The 22,761-nt window shown below is 45.5% G+C and overlaps 1 protein-coding gene across 1 annotated transcript in view; it reads right to left on the reverse strand.

Moving 5' to 3' along the window:
• Positions 1-22,761, reverse strand: part of INF2 (inverted formin 2) — a gene marked incomplete at its 3' end in the record, with an annotated part of 82,301 nt that overhangs the window by 25,080 nt on the left and 34,460 nt on the right. The window contains exon 2 of the mRNA XM_082275313.1: positions 1,907-2,315. Within this exon, the coding sequence (XP_082131439.1) occupies positions 1,907-2,315 (409 nt within the window). The remainder of the gene's footprint in view (positions 1-1,906; positions 2,316-22,761) is intronic.

Here is a 22,761-nt window from a genome sequence, read left to right on the forward strand (position 1 = left end):
AATAGGAGCGACACAAGTCGCTCCGACTTAGAAAAAGGGTCCGGGGCTTCTTTGGGTGACCCGGAGTGACCTGCATAGACTTCAATGTTATGAAGTCCGTGCCGGCCACTACGAGGTCGCGGGGCGAGCAGCGCGCCGGGACCTATGAGGTCGCCCGGCAAAGTAGCGTCGCCCCAGTGTGAACGGGGCCTCAGTGTTAATGTTTTTGTTAGATTAGAAAACATGTTCAGGATTGGCTGCCAGCCAAGCCTGTGTTTCCATCTGGGTCATGTGAGTGATCAAGGGAGGGCTGGAATTACTCATAAGGAAGCACCTCTGGTACCTCCCCTACGTCTGGAACTTGTTGAAAACTTCCAGAAGAATGGGAGGGAGGTTAGGAGAAGCTGCCTGGAGTAATCATGAGGGTCCTGACCAATCCCCAACAGATGGGTTGGCAGGGGGCAGGCCCCCTCAAATACTCTGGGTCAGCCCAGCTTGGGCAGGAGAGTTTGGGTGGAAGATTGGAAATGGAGTGCTAGGAGGCTGTCGGTGGACCCTTGAGGGTAACCTCCCCTAGTCTGAGGGGTGACCTCCGGTCTGGGAGCTCGGGTGGAGGAGATCTCAAAGGAGAGGGCAGCCAGGTGGGCTGGTTAACGTTACAGACAGGGAGGACTGGGTGAGAGCAGTCTGAGATGGATGCAGATTCAGTCTGGGAGGACTGTGGAAGCTTAGCCAAGAGGGCTAGAGAAAGGGGCAGCTGCAGCCAGGTGGGCTGGCAGTGCCTGAAGAGGTGGTGCTGGGATCAGTAGCCACAGAAGGACAGCTGGGCACTAATACTTTTCTACACTACAAAAGGTGCCCACAGTCCCTCCTGTAAAGGGCATTTGCTACTAAACTGACTGAGCCCTATTGTCAGATCACCTAACAGTTTGTCAGCTGGTCCTGGGAGTTGTAGTGCTTCAAGCAAGTGTTGTAAGTGTTGTGCTGGAAGAAGCTGAGGAGTGTGTAAATAGTCTGTACAGAAGAAGTTGTCCCTGAAAAGTTCTGCTAAATTCCAATGGGCATCCAATAATACCCCTATTCCTCATCCAAGTTCAATATCCCTATCAAAAACAAGCTGCAAGGACTTGATAAAGGAAAAGGAATTGGCAGCACTCCGGGTTGAGTCAAAATCCAGATTTATTGACTGGACATCCAAATAATGACAATCGTGACAAGGTAGACGCGTTTCACACACTGACTGTGTGCTTAATCATTACTTGGGTAATGATTAAGCACACAGTCAGTGTGTGAAACGCGTCTACCTTGTCACGATTGTCATTATTTGGATTCCAGTCAATAAATCTGGATTTTGACTCAACCCGGAGTGCTGCCAATTCCTTTTCCTTTATCAAGTTTTCACGGAGGCGAGCTGGGGCATGCACTTGTGTGAGTCATCAGGCAATTACACCACCTTGAGTCCTTGTCTGTTCAAGCTGCAAGGACTGTTTAATGACTCCAGAGTGCTGTGGACAATTCGTGTGCCTGGCTGTGCAGGGTGGGGGATCCCCTTCACACTTGTGGCTCCTTGATGGGTGCGGTACAGTTGCATTAAAAGTCGCATCAAAGTAGTGCAGGCACCATTTTTAAGTCACAATGATTTGAATGGGTGTCATTGAAAAGAATCGGCTGCGACTTGTCATGTGACTTTGACATGCAAAGTCGCACAAGTGTGAATGTAGCTGTAAACATAGTTAAAGGGAGTGGTAATAAATACCTGAAAGAGTTACACTTATACATTACTTGCATGCATTTTAGTCCGATATATACCGATAGTTAGATCAGATGGGGATATAGATGGAATGCCATTAGAACAAACCAAGGTTTATCTGAGAATTAATTACCATGATACTCTTAAAAAATAAATATCAAAGGTTGACAAGCTTACCTTGAGAAAGCTTTCTGACATAACCTTCATTATTGACAATATATTCAATCCCCTTATGGGAATTCATTAGTGTTCGAACACAGTTTATGCAGGTAAGTTGTAGAAGCGCATCAGAGATTCTTGAGACTCCCCTGCCTGACAGCCTGTCCAGGGCCTCGAGCAGAAGATCCAGACCACTGAGCTCCAGGAATTGCACCATCCATTGGTCATCACTACTCTCCAGTCTCTTCTTCAGGCCAGAATAGTTCACCACAGATGGGATTTGAAGAAGACGAATGCAAAGTTCAGGATCTGCATTCTCTAAATTGGCCTCAGTCTGGTCCGACTCTTGGGGTGCCAGCTTTTCTTTTAGGCTCACCCATTTCTTATGGGCTCCTTCTTTGCTAGCAGACATTTTTGGCAATTTTTCCTAGAGGGAGAAAGCACACAAATAAATAATTAATATTAAGAACTCATTTAAAAATCTTATTTCTATTATACCCCTGCGAAACTGGCGAGCATTTTTCCCACACAATCCACTAATTGCTGGAGATATGCCAACCCTCGGGCAGACCTTATACATATTTTTTGGCATTGCATGGCCATCCAACAGCTCTGATTTGGGGTCGTTCGCTGCGTAGAGTCGGTCACGACGGTTGGCACTACTCCTTCAATTGCAGTCTGTCTGTTGGGCCTGGTAGATCTGTTGGCACCAACTAAGGTAATACGCCCACTCTTTACTATATTGTTTTATTATCCACCAAAAGCTATTATCCTGGCATAGAAAAAACATGTTGCCCCTACAGTATTAGCCTGGAAGGCTCCAATGAATAAAGCTTTTCCCTTGTATAAGGCGACATACCAAAGCAGAGGTGTACCAGCCAAATTTGAGAATGTGTGGGGAGGCTGAATAAATGACAAATCTACTGTATTAGCTAGATTGATTATTCTGACTGGATGTATCTTTACTGGGAATGGCTTAATGAATATTTTAAGTTTATAATGTTTATTTTTTGTATTTTTTTATGGAAACTAAATAAAAAGAACAAAAAAAAAAAAAAAAAAATCGTATATCTGTTTAACCGCTTGCCGACCGCCGCAAGTACATATACTGCGGCGGTCAGCCCGGTGCACATCACTCGCCTGTGAGCCAATAGGGGGCGAGTGCGTGACGCCAGAGGCGCGCTCCTGCCCCTACCCGTTCACGGACACCCCCGCGCGAGTGACCAGCGGGCCCGATGTCCGCCGGTCACTCGCGATCGTCAGTTACAGAGGGAGAAAGGCAGGCGACTAATGTAAACAAAGCCGCCTGTCATTCTTCCCTGTGTAACAGCAGAGATCATATGGTCCTGCTATGTAGGATCGCAGATCTCTGCTGTTACATGAAAAGCCACATCCCTGCATAGTAAGAAGCACGCCCCTAGGGACACACTTAACCCCTCCTTCTCCAATAAAGTTAACCCCTTCCCTGCCAGTGTAATTTTTACAGTAACAGTGCATATGTATAGCACTGATTACTGTAGCAATGTAACTGGTAACCCAGTCAAAAATGTCAGTCAAGGGTCCGATCTGTCCGCCGCAATGTCACAGTCCCGCAAAAAAAAAAAAAATTGCAGATCGCCGCCATTACTCGAAAAAAAACAAAAAACAACAAAAATGACAAAAATCTTTCCCGTAGTTAGTAAAGGCAATAACTTTTGCGCAAACCAATCAAAATACGCTTATTGCGATTTTTTTACCAAACATATCTAGCAGAAAACAAATTGGCCAAAAATGTTAAAATATTTAGATTTTTACATTTTTTGGGGGGGAATTTCATATAAAAAAAATGTGAAAAATATTGTTATTTTTGCAAAATTGTCGCACTTTTTTTGTTTATAGCGCATGATCAAAAAAATCGCACAGGTGATCAAATACCACCAAAAGAAAGCTCTGTTTGTGGGAAAAAAAGGACGTCAAATTAGTTTAGGTACAGCGTTGCACGACCGCCCAATTGTCCGTTAAATTCACGCAGTGCCGAATCGCAAAATAGGGCCTGGTCAGGAAGGGGGTAAAATCTTCCGGGGCTTAAGTGGTTAAAGATTTCAATTATATAAATGTATATGAAGCAGTCATGTATAAGTGTTTAATATTTATGCCGGGCATTCTGTCTAAGATTGTAGCAAAAAGATATACCTGGGCGTACTTTGAAGGTTTTTGGATGGCCGTGGCCAAAAAAGTCTAATGACAGCTGTGGGATTGTCCCTAGGTCAATTCTTTCTATCTCCTTTGACTCTGTTATTCTCTCTGGGGTTTTCAAGAAAAACTCAAACCACAAAAATACCGAAAGGAATGCCAGAGCAAAACCAAATAAAAGGGTCCAAGATAATTTTAATTGTTAGTAGAAAAGTTATAAAAACTGCCAACATGTTTCAGGGGCAACACCACTCCCCCTTCATCAGGACTACAAGAACAAGTATAAAACATATTAATATTGATGAAAAATTATGTCTAGATATCAGTATATATCACAAGTTTCTAGAACATGACATAAGAACAACAGACTTTTCACATAAACTTTAGTTGTCTTGATTGAATTAAGAACACCGCCTTCCCTTCATCAGGGACCACTCAGCATTTGCTCTCAGGTTGTTCCTCCATGGAGAGCGTTTAATACTGGTTCTAATATGGATCGGTGAAGTCACTATTTTCATTAAGTGCATCTAAGCTTTATCCTGTATTGAGCCCTGATGAAGGGGGAGTGGTGTAGCTTCCAAAACGCTTTGGCTGCTTTTATATGACTTTTTTTTGTTTTACCAACAATTAAATTGTCTCTTTTAGCCACTTTTGGTTTGGTGCTTCTTTCTATAATTTTATGGTTCGAACTACTGTTGGGTGCCCATCAAGGGAAGCCTTGCTGTGTGGAAGTGGTCTAGCCAGAGCTATTCAGCTTACTTGAGGTTTTCCTTCATCTTACTACACATGCTAGTCCAAAAGTTCCCAGCACCTCTTTGAGTATGTTTTCCTCATTTCAAAAAAGACTGACACACAATTTATTCTACTATTAACCAATTTTATCATGAAAAACATTGGAATCTTAGATGTTTTTTGGTGCTGTCATTGTATTGTATATACAGTATAATGAGGCCACTAGAAGCAAAAAATTTTGTAGTTAAACTACACAGTTAAAAACACAAACACAAGAAGCATATCTCAGAATAGATATTGTGATAGTTTCCCCTTTAATAAAACAAAACTCCGGATTTTCAAGATATTTTTTTAAATCATTAATGCAAACAGATGATACTTTCATGGCTTTCCTTACAGTAAAAGAGCACTTAATATACTGTACGGTTTGATATCTGACACTCTAAACTAGGACTCAAGTCCTGAGCTACTAGCCAGGCATTAAGAGTTACTCGCCATCAGTTGCCCCACTCAACCCCGCCCCTAAACACGCCCTCATAAATTATCTCATGAAATTACACTGGTAAAATGTTACATAAGTGTACATAAGTCATATTTCAAAAATCTGACTGTGATAAATAAAATAGGGACATTTTATGATTGGCTACTATAGGCAGTGTACACATCATAACTGCCTTGTTAGGTAGAGAGACTTACAGTGGAGCACAGCACTGAACAATGAAGCAGGAGCTGCCAAAGTTAAATTTTCCTAATAACCAGCTGGTGATTGGTTGCTAGGCAGTTCGCCCAACCCCCCTCCCCAACACTCAGCCCCACCTCCGCCACATCTAGTTCTTTGCCAACTCCCGCTGTATGCCAGGCCCTGCTAAGAGAATGGTAAGGAGCAGAGGCTGGGAGGAGAATCGGCTCCCATTCAACCCTGACCCCCCCCCCCCCTCTGGTGTAGTTCCACATTCGCCCTCAACTTATTTCCACTCGCCTAATGTGAGCAGGCGAGTGGAAATTTGGAGACCTGTCCTTAAAGCGGTAGTATATTGCTTTTTGTGATTTTTAACTACAGGTAAGCCTATAATAAGGCTTACCTGTAGGTACAATTAATATCTCCTAAACCTGCACGGTTTAGGAGATATTTGCGCTGCATGCAGCCGCTGACGCGAGCGGCGCATGCGCTCTGAAGGTCCGGCGGACATTCAGAGTTCCTTGCCGGGAAGTTGCCGGAAAATCACTCGCGCGCGCATGCGCAGGAGTGACGTCATCACGGCTCCGGCCAATCACAGTGCCGGAGCCGCGGAACCCGGAAGAGACGCCGAGGGATCATGTCCGCCCCGGTGTCCGGGGGGTCCATGTCGGGGCTTCGTTCTAAGGTAAGTGTTTCATAATGAGCTAGTATGCGATGCATACTAGCTCATTATGCCTTTGTCTTGCAGGGTTTTTTTTTTTTTTTCTTCCTTTGAGTATACTATCGCTTTAACAGTTAGGTGTCTATGCTTATCAACTATGACAGCCTAAGATGAATTATCAAATATTGAATTAAACTGAAATTGGCAATATTTCATCTATGCATACCTGTAGTGCACCAGTCCACTCAATCCAGTTTGTCCATATTCTGGTGATCTGAGAACTCCTTCTGCTTACCTCCCATTATTGCAGAAGAGGTGTTTTAAGCAGCAGGATACTTTTCTATACTATATTTATGTGCCTTGACTCAGCAGACCAGAGAAATTTCTTTGCATTTAAAAGAACCACAACAATGTTTTTGTGTTTTTTTTCTCTCTCTGGCTTAGTGGAGCATGACATTACACTTGGACATTGAGGCTGACCCTGAGCTCAGCACAGAGCTGAACACAGTCGGAGTATTGTCCCATAACAATCGCTGTGTATTTCCATGCCATTCTTTCCCGCACTACATACAGCTGGTAATAGTGGCCAAATCATGCAGCGGTTACACACAGCACTGACTCCTCCTAGGAACATTCTTGGCAGCCTTGTCTCGAAGTCAAATGATCTTAAAGTGGAAATTTATGTAAGCTTCCAGGTTTTTTTGTCAAAGCTTAACTGAACAAGCTTAAGTTAGAAGCTTATTGGCTACCATGATCAGCTGCATCACATTTTGCACTTTCCCGTTTTAGTAAATCAACCCCTATGTCTCTTTTGCAATAATGAAGGCCTCTTGATCCCTTGGGAAAGAGAGCCCCTTGACTGATGGGGCATGGCCAGGACATGGGTGGAGGAAGAAGTGATTAAGTGGTTGCAGAGGTTTGGATAAGGGGGATTGGGCTGGGCCTGAGCTCAAAAGTTCTGCCCCAGGGAATTCTGGGCCTTTTGAAACGCACGTGAATGCAAGACCTGTAGATGCAAGAGCTGAAGACAATTGGAGTGGCATTCCCTTCATTATGGACGCTGATTTTCTACTATCCAGGATCCGGGAGCTATTGGACAGAGGTCAGGCTGACTGGCTTTTCCCCCCTCCTCTGCCCTGATCTATTGTCCCCTAGGGCTCCCCCACCACTGGAGACCCCTGTTTTGGGACCTTTGGCCTCCAGGACCAGGAGGCATTTTTCCCGGGCCAGTTACAGAGAAGGGACTGCTCACCTGACCCCCTGGAGCCACGGCACTGATGGTGCTGTCTCTCCTCCACCCGTAGCTCCCTGGTCTTTTGCCCACTGCCAGGGTTCTACTCGGCAGCCCACTCCACCTGCGGATGTGTCCTGCATGGCCCGTACCCGCTCCCCTCATTCCTGGAGTCTTAGGGCCCCACAGAGGTCTGCTAGGGGTCTCCCTGCTGCGGCTCTCAGTGTCACTGCTCCCGTCTCCTGCATGCAGCCTTCTGCACCCTCCAGGGTGAGGGTTTTGGCTTTGGCTGCTTCACCAGCGAGCACTAGGGTACCGTAGGCAGCTGCTTCACATTTGGTCCTCATGCTCTCTGCGGGGTGGGAGACATCCCTGCTATGCCTCTATTCGCTGGCTCGTCGCTCCGCTCTGCCCACTGCTCTGACTGTCCTCCGGAGCAGCTTAAATTGCCCCCTGCTGGCCGGACCCGATCAGATACTTCTTTATGCCGCCCATGCCCAGCAGGGTGGGAACTTTGAATATGTCTTCTGATACAGACCTGGCTCTGTCAGCAGCTCCTCCTCATCTCCCAGTGCCGTGCTGGGTGGGAGACTCAAATGTCGCATGTGCCCCTGCAGACCTGGCCCTACCAGCTGATCATTCTCATCTTCCTGCGCCCAGCTGGGCGGGAACCTCGAGTGTTATGCGCACCCCTGCAGACCTGACTTTGCCGGTTGCTCCTCCTCGTCTCCCAGCGCCCGGCGGGAGTGGGAGGTTTCCATGCTTGGCTGGGGCTATGCCTAGCTGCCTAAGATGGCTTTGCTGCACCTGTGGGCGCTCTGCAAGAGAAATGGGATGTGCTTGCTGCTGCTCAGCTGCTTCTCATCGCCACTTGGGCTCATCCAAGCTGATGGCTGGACCTCCACCTCTGGATCTCTCCGTGAACCGCCCTCTTGCATCACCGTGCATCGCTGTTCCTGCTGCAGATGGATGTAATTTGCCTGCCCCTCCCATGGTAGATGTTGCTGTGGCCAGGCCTCCCGGATCTCATGATGATCGCCCATCGCCGACTCCGCCTCCTCAAATCAGTTTAATTGTAACTTGGTTTGGGGAAGGTCCAATGACGCTGCTCTATTGGGCACGCCAGAAGTGCATATTTTCAACGTTGTCAAATCTGTATTGTCCTGTTTGGACATGTCTGCGCCTGCGGCTGGTTCAGGGACTGTGGTGAGAGCCAATCTGTAGGCGGTTTCGCCGACTGGCATGCATCTGCCCACGGTGGTCAAGGATAGAATATGGCATATTTGTCGACTTTCTCACGCTGGTCTCCCCCCCCCCCGACAGGGAGACAGTGGACAAATCTAGGTGGGTCAACGTGACGGTGAATGACAAACCCAAGCAACATCCTCGGGCGTTCAGGAAATGGCTGCATAGTTTCTGTGCTTATGCTGGGGTGCTTTGCGGGAGATTTCCTGATTTAGGCTCATCCCTCTTTTGTTACCTGGATCTTATCTGGGGTGCCTACAAAGTCTATGGGGGTCAGTGCTGGTTTTACTATGACTCAGTTTTGCCAAAAAATTATACTATGCAAGGTGTTCCGTTTTGATTGTCAGGACGGAAGCCTGTGGTTGTTACTCATGTGCCCCCATAGGCCGTCGTCCTTTCAGTCCCCAACAGAGGCATCTGCTGGCTGTTTAATGAGAGCCACTGTAAGTGGTACACGGCGTGCAGATTTAAGAACCAGTGCTCGCTTTGCAGAGGAGCTCACCCAGCCATCCAATGCTTTAAGAGAGGTAAACAGCCTCCCCCCAAGCCCTGGCCCAAGCCTGAGATTCCTAAACCGGAGGACGCCCGTGAACATTTTAAAGATGCTTCACTGTCTAGGCCTGTACCCTCTAAATAGGGAAGCTTTGATCTTGAGGGATGGGTTTGACCAATTCTGGTTTCCCTTTATACCTTCTGATGAGCCTACTATGTCAGCGAATCTGAAGTCTGCGGTTCAATTTGAACACGTTGTGACCATGAAGCTGGAATTTGGGTGTATGGCGGGCCCATTTGATTTTTTCCTTTTCCATAACCTGAGATTTTCCCCTCTTGGCATGGTTCCTAAGGAGGAGGAGGAAAAATTCCACCCTATACACCACTATATCCTATTTCCTATCCTTCTGGCTCTTCGGTGAACAACAGCATTGATAAGGAAGAATACAGGGTTCAATACGCCTCCTTCGACAAAGCGATACAACTGGTTAGGTCTGCTGGTCATTCCGCTTTATTGGCAAAAACATTGGACATAAAGTCCGCCTTTCGCCTCCTCCCAGTACACCTTTTTTCATCTGCTTGGCTGTTACTTTCAAGGAAGCTACTTTTTTGACATGTGCCTGCCCATGGGTTGTGCGATTTCTTGTTACTACTTTGAACTTTTCAGTAGCTTACTTGAATAGGTGGTTTGACAAGCTGCTGGTCTGCATTCGCTATTACATTACTTGATGACTTCTTGTTCTTAGACCCAGCGGATAGTGACCATTGTCCACGACTCCTTTCTGATTTTGGGAAGATCTATGGGCGGCTTTCCATTCCACCATCGATTGACAAAACAGAGGGGCCAGTAACTATTTTATCTTTCTTGGGTATAGAAATTGACACGGTGGTGAAGGTTTTTCGATTGCCCAGTAACAAATTGACTAGACTCCTCTCCCTGGTTCGTTTGGCAAAATGGGCCAAAAAACTCCAGTTAAAGCAACTTCAATCCCTATTAGTTCACCTAGTTTGCCTGTCAGGTCATCCCCATGGGGAGGGCCTTTTGTAGACATCTACCGTGGGCTACAAAGGGCATTGTTGCCCCCCATTATTATGTCCATATAAGTAAACCAATGCGGGATGACTTGGTTATCTTTACTCTAGTTGTACAATGGTCATTCTTGTTGGCTGCAAGAGGAGGTACCGAATTTGCAGCTGGAGTTTTACACTGATGCAGCAGGCTCCTGTCGTTTTGGTACCTTTTTTCAGGGGGAATGGTCTGCTGAGACTTGGCCAGCCTCATGTGCCCGCATGGACCTGTTGCGCAACCTCACCTTGTTGGAGCTTTTCCCAATTATTGTTGCCATAGAGTTGTGGGATGAGAGGTTGCGCGACCGGCAAGTGGTTTTCTGGTCTGACAACATGAGCGAAGTTTTGGTCATCAACCAACTTTCCGCTAGATCTCCTCCGGTTGTGTCTGCCCAATTTGTGGAACCTCGTTTCCGACACTTGTTAGATCTCATCCTGGTGTCGCTATCTCCAAGGACGTGGGTATTGTACTGCCGGATCTGGGACGAATGGGTTCAGGTATCCTACGGTGAGCTTTCTATTACATTCCTCCAGGATAGATGCCTGGCTTTGTTTTCCTACCTCATGTATTTACTCCAGAAGTGCTCAGCTGGCTCAATGGTGAGTTTCTCCATGTCCGCCTTGTCCTTTTGGTTCAGGCTCCTTGGTTGGAAAGACATGACAAAGGAGTTCCCTGTTCATCGGGTGTTGCAGGATTGGAGGCACTCTGCCCTGGCCCCAGATTCTCAATGACTGGTTTCCCTCCATATTCTTTCCAATATTCTCTCGTTGTTGCTGTCGGTCAGCGGTGACATCTCCACTGACACCCGCCCCTATCCGATCCTGTCCATGATATCAAGACAGATGGAAACCCTATTATATATTCGTCTGGAGGATCGGATGAAAACGGACAGGCGGTCCGTTTTCATCCGATCTCCCATAGAGGAGAGCGGGGCTCTGACCGGTCTGTCTCTGCAAAGTAAAAGGAGACGGACCTCTCATCAGCCTGATCAGCGAGGATCGATCCCTGCTAAGCAAAACAGAGTCCGCCGGGCGGAAAGCCCATGTGAAAGAACCCTAAGGGAATTTTTATAACACTTTTAAGTGCAAGGAAAACATAGCTGTGTGAACTCAGCCCATTGATAAGAAACTATACAATTGCTCTACAGTGATAAAGAATGGACTTTATTTACCATGTTTAATCTCAATTTGAATTAACAAGGTAACATTATTTGTAGATAGAGCAAACCTTTTTCTTATTGCAGTGTAACACTTCATAGACTTGCTTTGTCATGCGGTACTATTGAAGTTTTCACAGGAAGGAAATAGTGATTCGTTTCCGTACAGTGACTCTGTAAGATAATTATTGATGACTGATGTCAACACAGCTGGTTGGAATTGGCAGAATATAAAAACTACCAATGTGCAATAAAACATCCACCTTGTTCTCTTTACAAAGAGCAAACATATAAGTCCTCATCCTTCCCACTCAGGACAATAAAGTATATCTCCACCTTTCTGGTGTGTTCTGTTAATTGGAATCTATAGGTCTTTACACTGATCTTTAGATTAAGGTTTAACCACTTGACCTCCAAAAGGTTTTACCACCTTAATGACCGGGCCATGTTTTGCTATTTAGGACTGTGCTAATTTAAGTGCTAATTTAAGTGTACGCTGTACGCAACACTGTACGCAAATGAAAATTATATAATTTTTTTCACACAAATAGCATAGCTCCCAACTGTCCCTAATTTCAAAGGGGCTGTCCCTGATTTGGAACAAAGTCCTTCTGTCCCTCTTTCCTCCTCATCTGTCCCTCATGTTGGTCTGATCTATATAGTTGTATATAAAATGCACTATTTATCTTTCAAAAAGTGTTTCCCAATGCTAAACCTTTCATCCAGTTTCAAAATTGCTGCATTTGTAAATTTCAAAAGCCAGTATAAAGGAATAGTAGTGGTAAAAAAAAAGCACTTGTGGGTTTAACTTATCATTTGTATTTTGTTATTTTTTTGTATATTTCTCCTTTAAGGGGGTGTGGCAGGGTGTGTGTCCTATGCCTACATTCTTTTGCTAACAGTTCTTCCTCGTTCCAATCTTAAAAAGTTGGGAGGTACAAAATAGAGCTTTCTTTTGGTGGTATTTGATCACCACTGTTTTTTTTTATTTTTTATTATATAAACGAAAAAATTACAGACAATTTTGAAAAAAAAAAAAAAAATATATAAACCTGTTTTCTCATTTCTGTTATAAAACATGTCCAATAAAAATCAAATTTCTTCATAAATGTAGGCCAAAATGTATTCTGCTACATGTCTTTGGTAAAAACCATACTGCGTTTTTGGGGACGCTAGTGTAGTTTTGATTTAGATACTGATCCGTACAGACACTATGCTAGTAATGGCGGTGATAAGGAACTTATACTGTGATTGCGATAGTGTGGCGGCCAATCTAGCACTAGCTGACACTGGCTGGGAGGGACACTAAGTGCATACCCCCCAATTTTTTGAGATGGGAATGAGGGGCACTAGCAAAAGTATGAAAGCATAGGACACACCCTTGCCATGCCCCCTTAAAAGGAGATTTATAAGAAAACATTTTTTTAGTTAAACCCACAAGTGCTTTTTTTTACCACTACTGTTCTATTATATTGGCTTTTTAAATTTACAAATGCAGCAATTTAGAACTTGGATGGGAGATTTAGGACTAGGAAGCACTATTTGAAAGATAAAAAGTGCATTTTATATAAAACTATATAGATCAGACCAAAATGAGGGACAAATAAGGAGGAAAGAGGGACAGAGGGATATTGCTCCAAATTAGGGACAGTCCCTCGAAATCAGGGACAGTTGGGAGCTATTTCCAAATGTAGCACCCTCCTAGATAGGTGCTAGGAAATAAGCATATGGGAGGCCCTGTCTGCATACCAGGAGGACCTGATCGTTTATTTAGGCTGTCATGTGCTTTCAAGGGTGTCTGTTGAGTCTGGGGAGTCTCCCCACTGTGTCCAATAAGGGCTCTTATTGGACAGTGGAGGAAACCAATAGCACACCAGGGCTTGTATCCACCTCAGAGGGCAGAATCTCCTGCAAAGCATCCTGGGATAGGGTATAAGTCTGAGGGGAGCACATGACGCTGGGTCTTTGGCGGGAAGCAGAGTTCCAGGAAGAGGGTGACGGCTGTCTCTCCTCCTGTCAGTGCAAGAGAGAGTGTCGGCCTAGAGGACGGAGGATGAGCTGAGCTGCAGAGGGGGATCCAGAGTGCTGTAGAGCTGCTAGGCAGAAGTCTCGAGGAAAAACAGTATTGTGAGTACTTAAGACTGCCCAGGGGTCTGCCTAGGAGAGGGGACCACTTCAGAAGGTCAAGGGGATCCAGGAGCCACCTAACCTGTGGAGAAGGTTTAGAGAAAGGGGGTGCCAGTGTTTAAGCCCTGAAGATAAGTCACTAGAAAGAGGGTGCCAGGTGGGCCCTGAAGTGTTTAGCAGCACAAGTAGCTACCTAAGCAAGGAGTGCTTAAAGGAGCTAAAGAAAGGACTTCTTTATGTGTTTTCAGTTGTCCCTAGCAAGGTTGTGCATAGTTGAGCCAAAGGAGTATCCCACTCATTCCCTTCTCCCATCCAAGTTCTCAATAAATACTCAATAAATACAAAAAACCCAAAGTTACTGGACTGATCATTGTCTCAGCGCTCACAATTGGAAGAACAGGCACAGGGGTACTTTTGTTGCACCCGGTGGCCCAGGGGGACCCATATCCAGCAAAACGGCTGGGAATCCTGCTACACAAACAAACAGCAAAGGTCCTTCTCTACAGCATGTTGACAGAGGACAGGCTTTTCTACTCAGGCTGTGGCTGTTTTCTAAAGAAAGGAACTGTAAACTTTTGAACACTTTTTGCTTTGATGCACCTGGAATGTAGTTACCTGACAAACTAAAAATGTAATTGCGTTTTCAGGGTCTTAGCCCTTGTTCACACTGCCAAGACTTTGAATCCGACATCCCTGAGTGATTTTATTGTGGCTTGCATATAACTTCTTTAACAGAAGTCAATGCAAGTCGTGTTGAAGTCACACCAAAGTAGTGCAGGAACCTTTTTCTAAGTTGGAGCGACTTAGAACGGTTCCATTGCCATTAATGGGGCCCGACTTGTCATGTGGCTTTGAACTCTCAAGACGCATGACAAGTCATGGCAATGTGATTTGAGACACTGAAGTTTTGCTGTAACAAACAGCGAGCAGGGAGGCTTTTGTTGCACTGTCTCTTCTGCAATAAAATTCCCCTACCTGCTTGTTTGATGTCTTCTCTGGAGCTGGAAAATGAGCTGTGCATACACAGATCAGCTTACAGTGCCAGGCCAGTCTGTGAGTGCTGGGATGACGGCCTCCTGCGCAGAAGTGACATCATCCAGCGCCGGCCAATGAAGAGGCCCGAAGAACAGGATTTTGAAGCAGATGCCGGCACCAGAGAGGGACCATTGGACAGCTGAATGTAAACCCTTTAGTTCCGCAGAAGCCTAAAAAGTACATAAGTGTAAAAGTTTGCCCTTTTATACACTGCGTGTTAAAAACGCTGTTTTTCGGGGCGTCTGGTGGTTTTCTTTTTTCTGTCTCTAAACATCCATCCATGTTAACATATGTGTGAGGCAGGGGCATTTAGAGTCAGAAAAATAAAACCCCACTGCCAGCCCATCCAGGAGCAGCAGCATTTTTGCAGAAAAAATGCTTGATGCGTGTAAACGCATCTAAACATGCGTCAACCCTAGGCACATTAAGAACTTGAGCGCTGATTCTTTTCAATGGCCAGAATAAATGATAATTCTGGCCAATTAAACAAATTAACACCCAAGCGCTTGACGCATCTAGGCGCATTTACACGGGTCAAGCATTTTTTTTCTGCCAAAATGCTGCTGCCAGAAGGAAAGGCATTTAGGAGAGCTGGGCAAACATCCTGTATGCATGAGACCTTATAATGATAGGTGTAAAGAAAAAAAAAATGGAACTTTAGGTAAAAGGCTGCTTAATATTGTCAGCTTAGTATTCCTACATGCAGTTAGGTGTTGAAAATTCCAATCATGTCTAAATTTAACGCTGTCTGAGAGTCGGGAATACTTAAAATTTTTCTCATTCTATATAGTTTTGAGATTGTTTTGATTACGTGGATGACACTGAACATTGCTCACTATAATCAGCTTTCCTTTCTAGAGACAACTTTACCTATAAAAAACACTTTCAGCTCCATTCACTAAAGGGTAAAATGAGTTTTTGTAAAATGTTTAAATAAAAGATATAATTTTTTATATAGAAACGTTTTTAATTGCCTTTAAAATGCCTTTAAAATCCCATTTAATGAGGATAACATTATTTGGCTATGTGTAAGGAACGAAAGGATGCCACATAGTTTAATAGAAGTAAAAATTATGAACCTACAGAGGGCTGAATTCAAAGACACCCCAAAAATCAAAGTGAAAAAATGATGCAGCAGGCTAGTCCATTTTGCTGAAAATTTATTGCAGAAACTCAAAATAGTTTGTATGCCCCTACGAGCTTGTGTGCATATGGATGGTGTTCTGGGGTATTTCCTCCCAGATCTGGACCAGGGCATCACTGAGCTCCTGAACAGACTGAGGTGCAACCTGGCCGTGTAAGATGGACCAAAACATAATGACCCAGAGGTATTCTATTGTATTTAGGTCAGGTGAGCATGGGGGTCAGTCAATGGTATCAATTCCTTCATCCTCCAGGAACTGGCTACATACTCTCGCCACATGAGGCCGGGCATTGCCGTGCACCAGGAGGAACCCAGGACCCACTGCACCAGTGTAGGGCCTGTCAATAAGTTCAAGGATTTCATCCCAATACCCAATGGCAGTCAGGGTTCCATTGTCTAGCCTGTAGAGGTCTGTGCGTCCCTCCATGGATATGCCTCCCCAGACCATCACTGACCCACCACCAAACCAGTCATTCTGAACGATGTTACAGGCAGCATAATGATTTCTACGGCTTCTCCAGACCCTTTCATGTCTGTCACATGTGCTCAGGGTGAACCTGCTCTCATCTGTGAAAAGCACAGGGCGCCAGTGGTGGACCTGCCAATTCTGGTGTTCAATGACAAATGCCAATCGAGCTCCATGGTGCCGGGCAGTGAGCACAGGGCCCACTAGAGGACATCGGGCTCTTAGGCCACCCTCATGAAGTCTGTTTCTGAATGTTTGGTCAGAGAGATCAATACCATTGGCCTGCTGGTGGTAATTTTGTAGGGCTCTGGCAGTGCTCATCCTATTCCTCTTTGCACAGAGAAGATACTGGCCAGCTAATGTTTAAGGTCCTTCTACGGCCCTGTCCAGATCTCCTAGAGTAACTGCCTGTCTCCTAGAATCTCCTCCATGCTCTTGAGACTGTGCTGGGAGACACAGCAAACCTTCTGGCAATGGCACGCATTGATGTGCCATCCTGGAGGAGTTGGACTGCCTGTGCAACCTCTATAGGGTCCAGGTATCGCCTCCTGCTACCAGTAGTGACACTGACCCTAGCCAAATGCAAAACTAGTGAAAAACAGTCAAAAAACATGAGTAGGGAAAAAAAGTCAGTGACCTCTACCTGTAAAACCACTCCTGCTTTAGGGGGGTCATCTAGTGCACCTGATGGTAATTTAATTAACACCAAAGCAGCTTAAACTGATTAACAACCCCCTCTGCTACTTAACTGATTAGGTCAATATCAACTTTATGTAGCACTGGCCCCTTGAGGACTGCTAAATAACACACTCTCGGGTCCCCCTGGTTTACCGTTGGCAACATTGGCATTCGCAAATAAACACTTTACTTCTTTGGCTCAGTCAATGATCAGTCCAGTGGTATGTAGTTGTTTTTGATGTTTTCATTTTAAATAGGGATGGGAGAAGGGAATAGTGGGATACTCCAAATTGAACTATTTACAATGGATGAGGACTCCTTACTGGAGATGCAGCCAGGCTGCAGATTCAACTTGCCACTAGATGAATTTAGGTCAAGTCTCTGTTCAGACGACTTGGTTGGATAGATTATCTTCAGGATACCTGCCTAGTATCCCCTTTCACTCCACAGACTGACACCCGTGCTCTGACTATCCTACATCTGGGTGACCCCCCTCAGGTCAGGCACCCGGACACGATCCCCTGTACTCACGATACTGTTTTTCGAGGTTCTCCAGTGTCTCTACACCTCCAGTCAGTTCTCCTGGACCTCTAGGTTCAGTTCCTTTCCTCTGGTGCCCAGGGCGACTGCCTGTGACCGCGTGCCACTGCTACAGAGGAGAAGGCAGTCACCACCCTCCCTTCGGGACTCTGCTCACCAGCCAAAGACCCCACAGCACATGTGCTCCTGACTTTTATACAGTATCCCATGATGCACCGAGACAGCCTGTCTCCATCAATCACTGGGACTGTATCAAGGCCTTTGTATTCATTGGTCAGGTTTCCTCCCACTGTCCAACATGCCTCCATATTGGACCAGTGTGGAAACACTATCTAGTTTCAATGAATCACACACTGAGCAGACCTAACTCACAGATCCTGCTCTCTGGTAGGCAGAAAGCAATATAGATTTCCCTGCCGCTCCTCTGATAGGCAGACAGAGCCAAAAACTATACTCCCTCACTAGCCCCTACCTAGGAGGGTGCTACATTTATATGTCCCCATACAGGAGTCCATTGCACGTAATGATAAGAATGTCCAAGCCATGTGCTCACTGTGCTGGATGTGAAAATGAAATACATTATTGGCTCGAGTTTCCTAATAAAACAATTCTGCAGTTGGTTGACCAGAAACTTGTGATAACTAAGATTAAGTGATTACACCCAACCCTGATAATAAAATCTGCTAAATGAACCCATTCCAGTTCAGTGAGAGGTCACTGATTATAAAACATGAATGATTAAAGTTGCAGTATAGGTCTACTAACATCTATGTGTTTTTATGTGTCTTGAGCCGGCAGGTACTGCATGCAGGCAGCCCATACTATATCACCCTCTGAAAGGCAACCCACTATGTATTACTTTTCAGTACCGCAAAAGTGAAAGAAGTCAAAGTATATCCACAATATTCAAAGTGGAGTAGAGAATGGGTAAAACAAATTAGGTCTTTTTTTTTTTTTTTGGTCCCTCTACCCCATTGGGGAGGCTTCATTTCACTTCCTTCTCCAAAGACACAACAAGAGGTGAAAAGGATATCAATCCAAGGTGAAGGAAGCTTTGAGGTTAGTGTCTATGGGTGGCTGTACACAGCAGCTGTTTAACCACTTCAATACCGGGAACTTTCACCCCCTTCCTGCCCAGGACAGTTTTCAGCTTTCAGCACTATTGCATGCAACACCGCTCATGCAACACTGTACCCATATGAAATTGATATCATTTTTTTGAGACAGATGGAGCTTTCTTTTGGGGATATTTAATCACCACTGGGTTTTTTATTTTTTGAAAAACAAAGTTTTTCATAGTTTGCTATTAAATTTGACAAGAAAGTCATTTTTTCTGCTTCACTAATGTGCACTGATGTGGCTGCACTGATATGGGGCACTGATGAGGCTGCACTGATATGGGGCACTGATGAGGCTGCACTGATATGGGGCACTGATGAGGCTGCACTGATATGGGGCACTGATGGGGCTGTACTGATATGGGGCACTGATGAGGCTGCACTGATATGGGGCGCTAATGAGGCTGCACTGATATGGGGTGCTGATGAGGCTGCACTGATATGGGGCGCTGATGAGGCTGCACTGATATGGGGCGCTGATGAGGCTGCACTGATATGGGGCACTGATGAGGCTTCACTGATATGGGGCGCTAATGAGGTTGCACTGATATGGGGCGCTAATGAGGTTGCACAGATATGGGGCGCTCATGAGACTACCTTGATATGGGGCACTGATGAGGCTGCACTGATATGGGGCACTGATATGGCGCACTGATGAGGCTGCGCTGATATGGGGCAATGATGAGGCTGCACTGATATGGGGCAATGATGAGGCTGTACTGATATGGGGCACTGATGAGGCTGTACTGATATGGGGCACTGATGAGGTTGCACTGATATGGGGCGCTAATGAGGATGCACTGATATGGGGCGCTCATGAGACTACCTTGATATGGGGCACTGATGAGGCTGCACTGATATGGGGCACTGATGAGGCTGCACTGATATGGGGCACTGATGAGGCTGCACTGATATGGGGCACTGATGAGGCTGCACTGATATGGGGCACTGATGAGGCTGCACTGATATGGGGCAATGATGAGGCTGCACTGATATGGGGCAATGATGAGGCTGCACGGATATGGGGCACTAAAGAGGCTGCACTGATATGGGGCACTGATGAGGCTGTACTGATATGGGGCACTGATGAGGCTGTACTGATATGGAGCACTGATGAGGCTGTACTGATATGGGGCGCTGATGAGGCTGCACTGATATGGGGCAATGAGGAGTACGGATTGGCACTGCTGGGTCTGCACTGATCATCAGGACACTGAAGATCAGTGCCCTGATTATCAGTGTAAATGTCCCCTTGCCAGTTACGGACTATCCTCACGCTGTGACAGCGTGTGAGGAAGAAATGCCGATAACTGGTATGTTTGTTTACAAGTGATCAGCTGTGATTGGCCTTCACCCCGATCTGTGATCCCAGAGTGATTGTGGGAGGAAATCCATGGACGCCCTCCCAGAACTGAATGACCGCGCCGTAGCCATTTTTTGGCTATAGCGCAGTAGTAAATTAGTTAAACAGTTTCTAGACACTGTATGACCCCTTTCCCACCCTAAAGGCCCGTACACACGTACCGATCGTCGGCATACAAACGTCGGTGGACGAAGGATCTGCCGATTGTACGCGTGTTAGTATGGTGCCTCCGACAGATGTCTGCGCACAATCCGCGGACAAAAGTCTTTCTTGCAAACATGAAAATTTTTGTATGCCGACACCAGAACGGACGATTGTTCGCCTGTCAGTACACAATTCGGCCGACAGACCGCAGATTTGCAAGACTGGGCATGCTCAGAAAATAGAAAACACAGGGAAAGTTAACCATTACATGACATCACTTCTGCAGTCGGCGGACAAAATTCTTGTGCTGTCCTTGTGCTGTCTTTGCACTTTTCAGCAGACACCGACATCCCGGGGAGAAAAGAGGAACATTTGTATGCCGACCATCGGTACGTGTGTACGGGGCTTTAGGGCCAGTCCACACCCCATGCAGTCCAGTGTGTTTTTTTTTTCTGCATAAAAAAATGCGTTGACAGTATCATAGGCATGCGCACAGGGTGTGCTGGGTGTGCTTGGGCACACCCTAATCACCCCATGCGCATTAAGATTATCAAGGGGTGGCACCAGGTGGGTTGGTTGGGGGTGCCAGTGGTAAGTGTAAAGGCCCCCATTATATTAAAGACTAGGTTCAACTTTAGGAACATGTTGCACCTGTATTTAGGGCTCTTTCACACAGGAGGACCGTTCAGATCCGCCTGTCAGTTTTTTTGGTGGATCTGAACGGTCCCCCCATACATCCCTATGGGGCATCAGATGTCAGCGGAGACATGTCTGCTGACATCCGATAAATCTGGACGGATGGAAACCCTATTTTCCATCCGTCCAGCGGATCGGATGGGATCGGATGAGAACGGACCGACGGTCCGTTCCCATCCGATTTCCCCCATAGAGATGCATGGGGAACTGACAGCTGTGTCTCCGCACACAGCACGGAGACACAGCTGTCATCCTCCTACTCAGCGGGGGATCGGTGGATCGTTCCCCCGCTGAGAAAAACGGACTCCGTCCGACGGACGGAGTGTGTGAAAGGGGCCTAATCAACTGCCTCCCACCACCAGAGCCTCCTCCCCATGACAGCAGGTGGCATTCATATGTGTTTGAGCTTTGGGCTGCACACCCTAATGCAATAAGCTGTGCACACCTATGGACAGTAGGTTACATGGATTCTGATTCAGCAGTGCTTTTTGTTGTGCTTTCCGTGTTTTCGGACTCTCGTTTTTGATGCATTTTGCTTTTTTGATTGTTTTTTCCTTTTTTTGGCCATTTTGTTGTTGGGCAGATTAAATATTGCAAAATACGTCAAAAGCGCATCAAAAACGCAGGACTTGCATTTTTAATGCATGGAAGTCTATTACCTACATTTTGCGGGAAAAAAGTCCCCGACTCTTTCCAAAAATGCAGAGGAAAAAAAATGCATTGATGATAATGTGTTCCGTAGGAACCCATGTTTAAAAAAAACAAAATTTGTTTCTGCAAAAAGCATGAAAAGAACATATTAGTGTGAATGGAGCCTAACACACTGGAACACATTCAGGACAAAAATAAAAAAAACAATGGGAAAAAAAAAAAAAAAAAACGCACTGTAATGCATTAAAAAATGCATAAAAATTTCACCAGACTGCGTTTCTGTGTTGCGAACCACCCCTAAAACTGAATGTCCATCCATGATTACCTTGTCCACAAGGTGACCACACTGCTGTGCAATTTCACTGAAGAATAAACAGTGTTGTCACCCTGTTAAAGGAAGTGGAAAGATAAACTTTACTGGCAGGATCAACAAGTAATACAATTATTTTATGGAATGGGGGTGGCACAGAAAACCACAAAATTGCAGTGTTAATAATAGAGACAGATTGCAGAATAAGGCCCCTTTCACAAAGGCTTTCCGATCCGATCTGCCTGTCAGTTTTTCAGGCGGATCGGATCGGATGCTCTATGCAGCCCTAGGCCCCTTTCACACATACGGTCCGTTCAGTTCATCAGTTCAGTCACGTCAAAATGTATCAGTTTTCCATCCGTTTTTCATCCGTTTTTCCTCCATTTTTCATCAATTTTTCGTCAGTTGTTATGCGTTTTTCATCCTTTTTTTAATCAATTTTTCATGCGTTTTTCATCCATTGTCATCCGTTTTTCATCCATTTTAGTTTTTCGTCAGTTTTTCGTCAGTTGTCGTCCGTTATTCGTCAGTTGTTATGCGTTTTTCATCCGTTTTTCATAGTTGTTATCTGTTTTTCATCTGTTGTCATCCATTTTTCGTTAGTTTTTCGTCAGTTTTTCCTTAGTTGTCGTCCGTTATTCGTCAGTTGTTATGCGTTTTTCATCAGTTGTTATCTGTTTTTCATCCGTTGTCATCCGTTTTCATCCGTTGTCATCCGTTTTCATCCGTTGTCATCCGTTTTCATCCGATGTCATCCGTTTTCATCAGATGTCATCCGTTTTCATCCGATGTCATCCGTTGTCATCCGATGTCATCCGATGTCATCCGTTGTCATCCGTTTTTCGTCCGATCTGTTTTTTTGACGGATGAAAAATAGGGCATTCATCCGATCATCCATTTTTACATAGAGATACATTGATGTCCGTTTTTCATCCTTCAACGGATGGATGAAAAACAGACAAACGGACAGCATGTGTGAAAGGGGCCCTATGGAGCGGAGGATGTCAGTGGAGACACCCACTGCTCTCCAATCCGATCCTGTCCATGAAATCCAGACAGATGGAAACCCTATTTTCCATCCGTCTGGAGGATCGGACCGGATCAGATGAGAACGTACAGGCGATCTGTTCTCATCCGATCTCCCCATAGAGGACAGCGGGGATC

This window comes from Pelophylax lessonae (assembly GCF_965119305.1).
Source record: "Pelophylax lessonae genome assembly, chromosome: 13".
In the NCBI taxonomy this organism is placed as follows: Eukaryota; Metazoa; Chordata; class Amphibia; order Anura; family Ranidae; genus Pelophylax; species Pelophylax lessonae.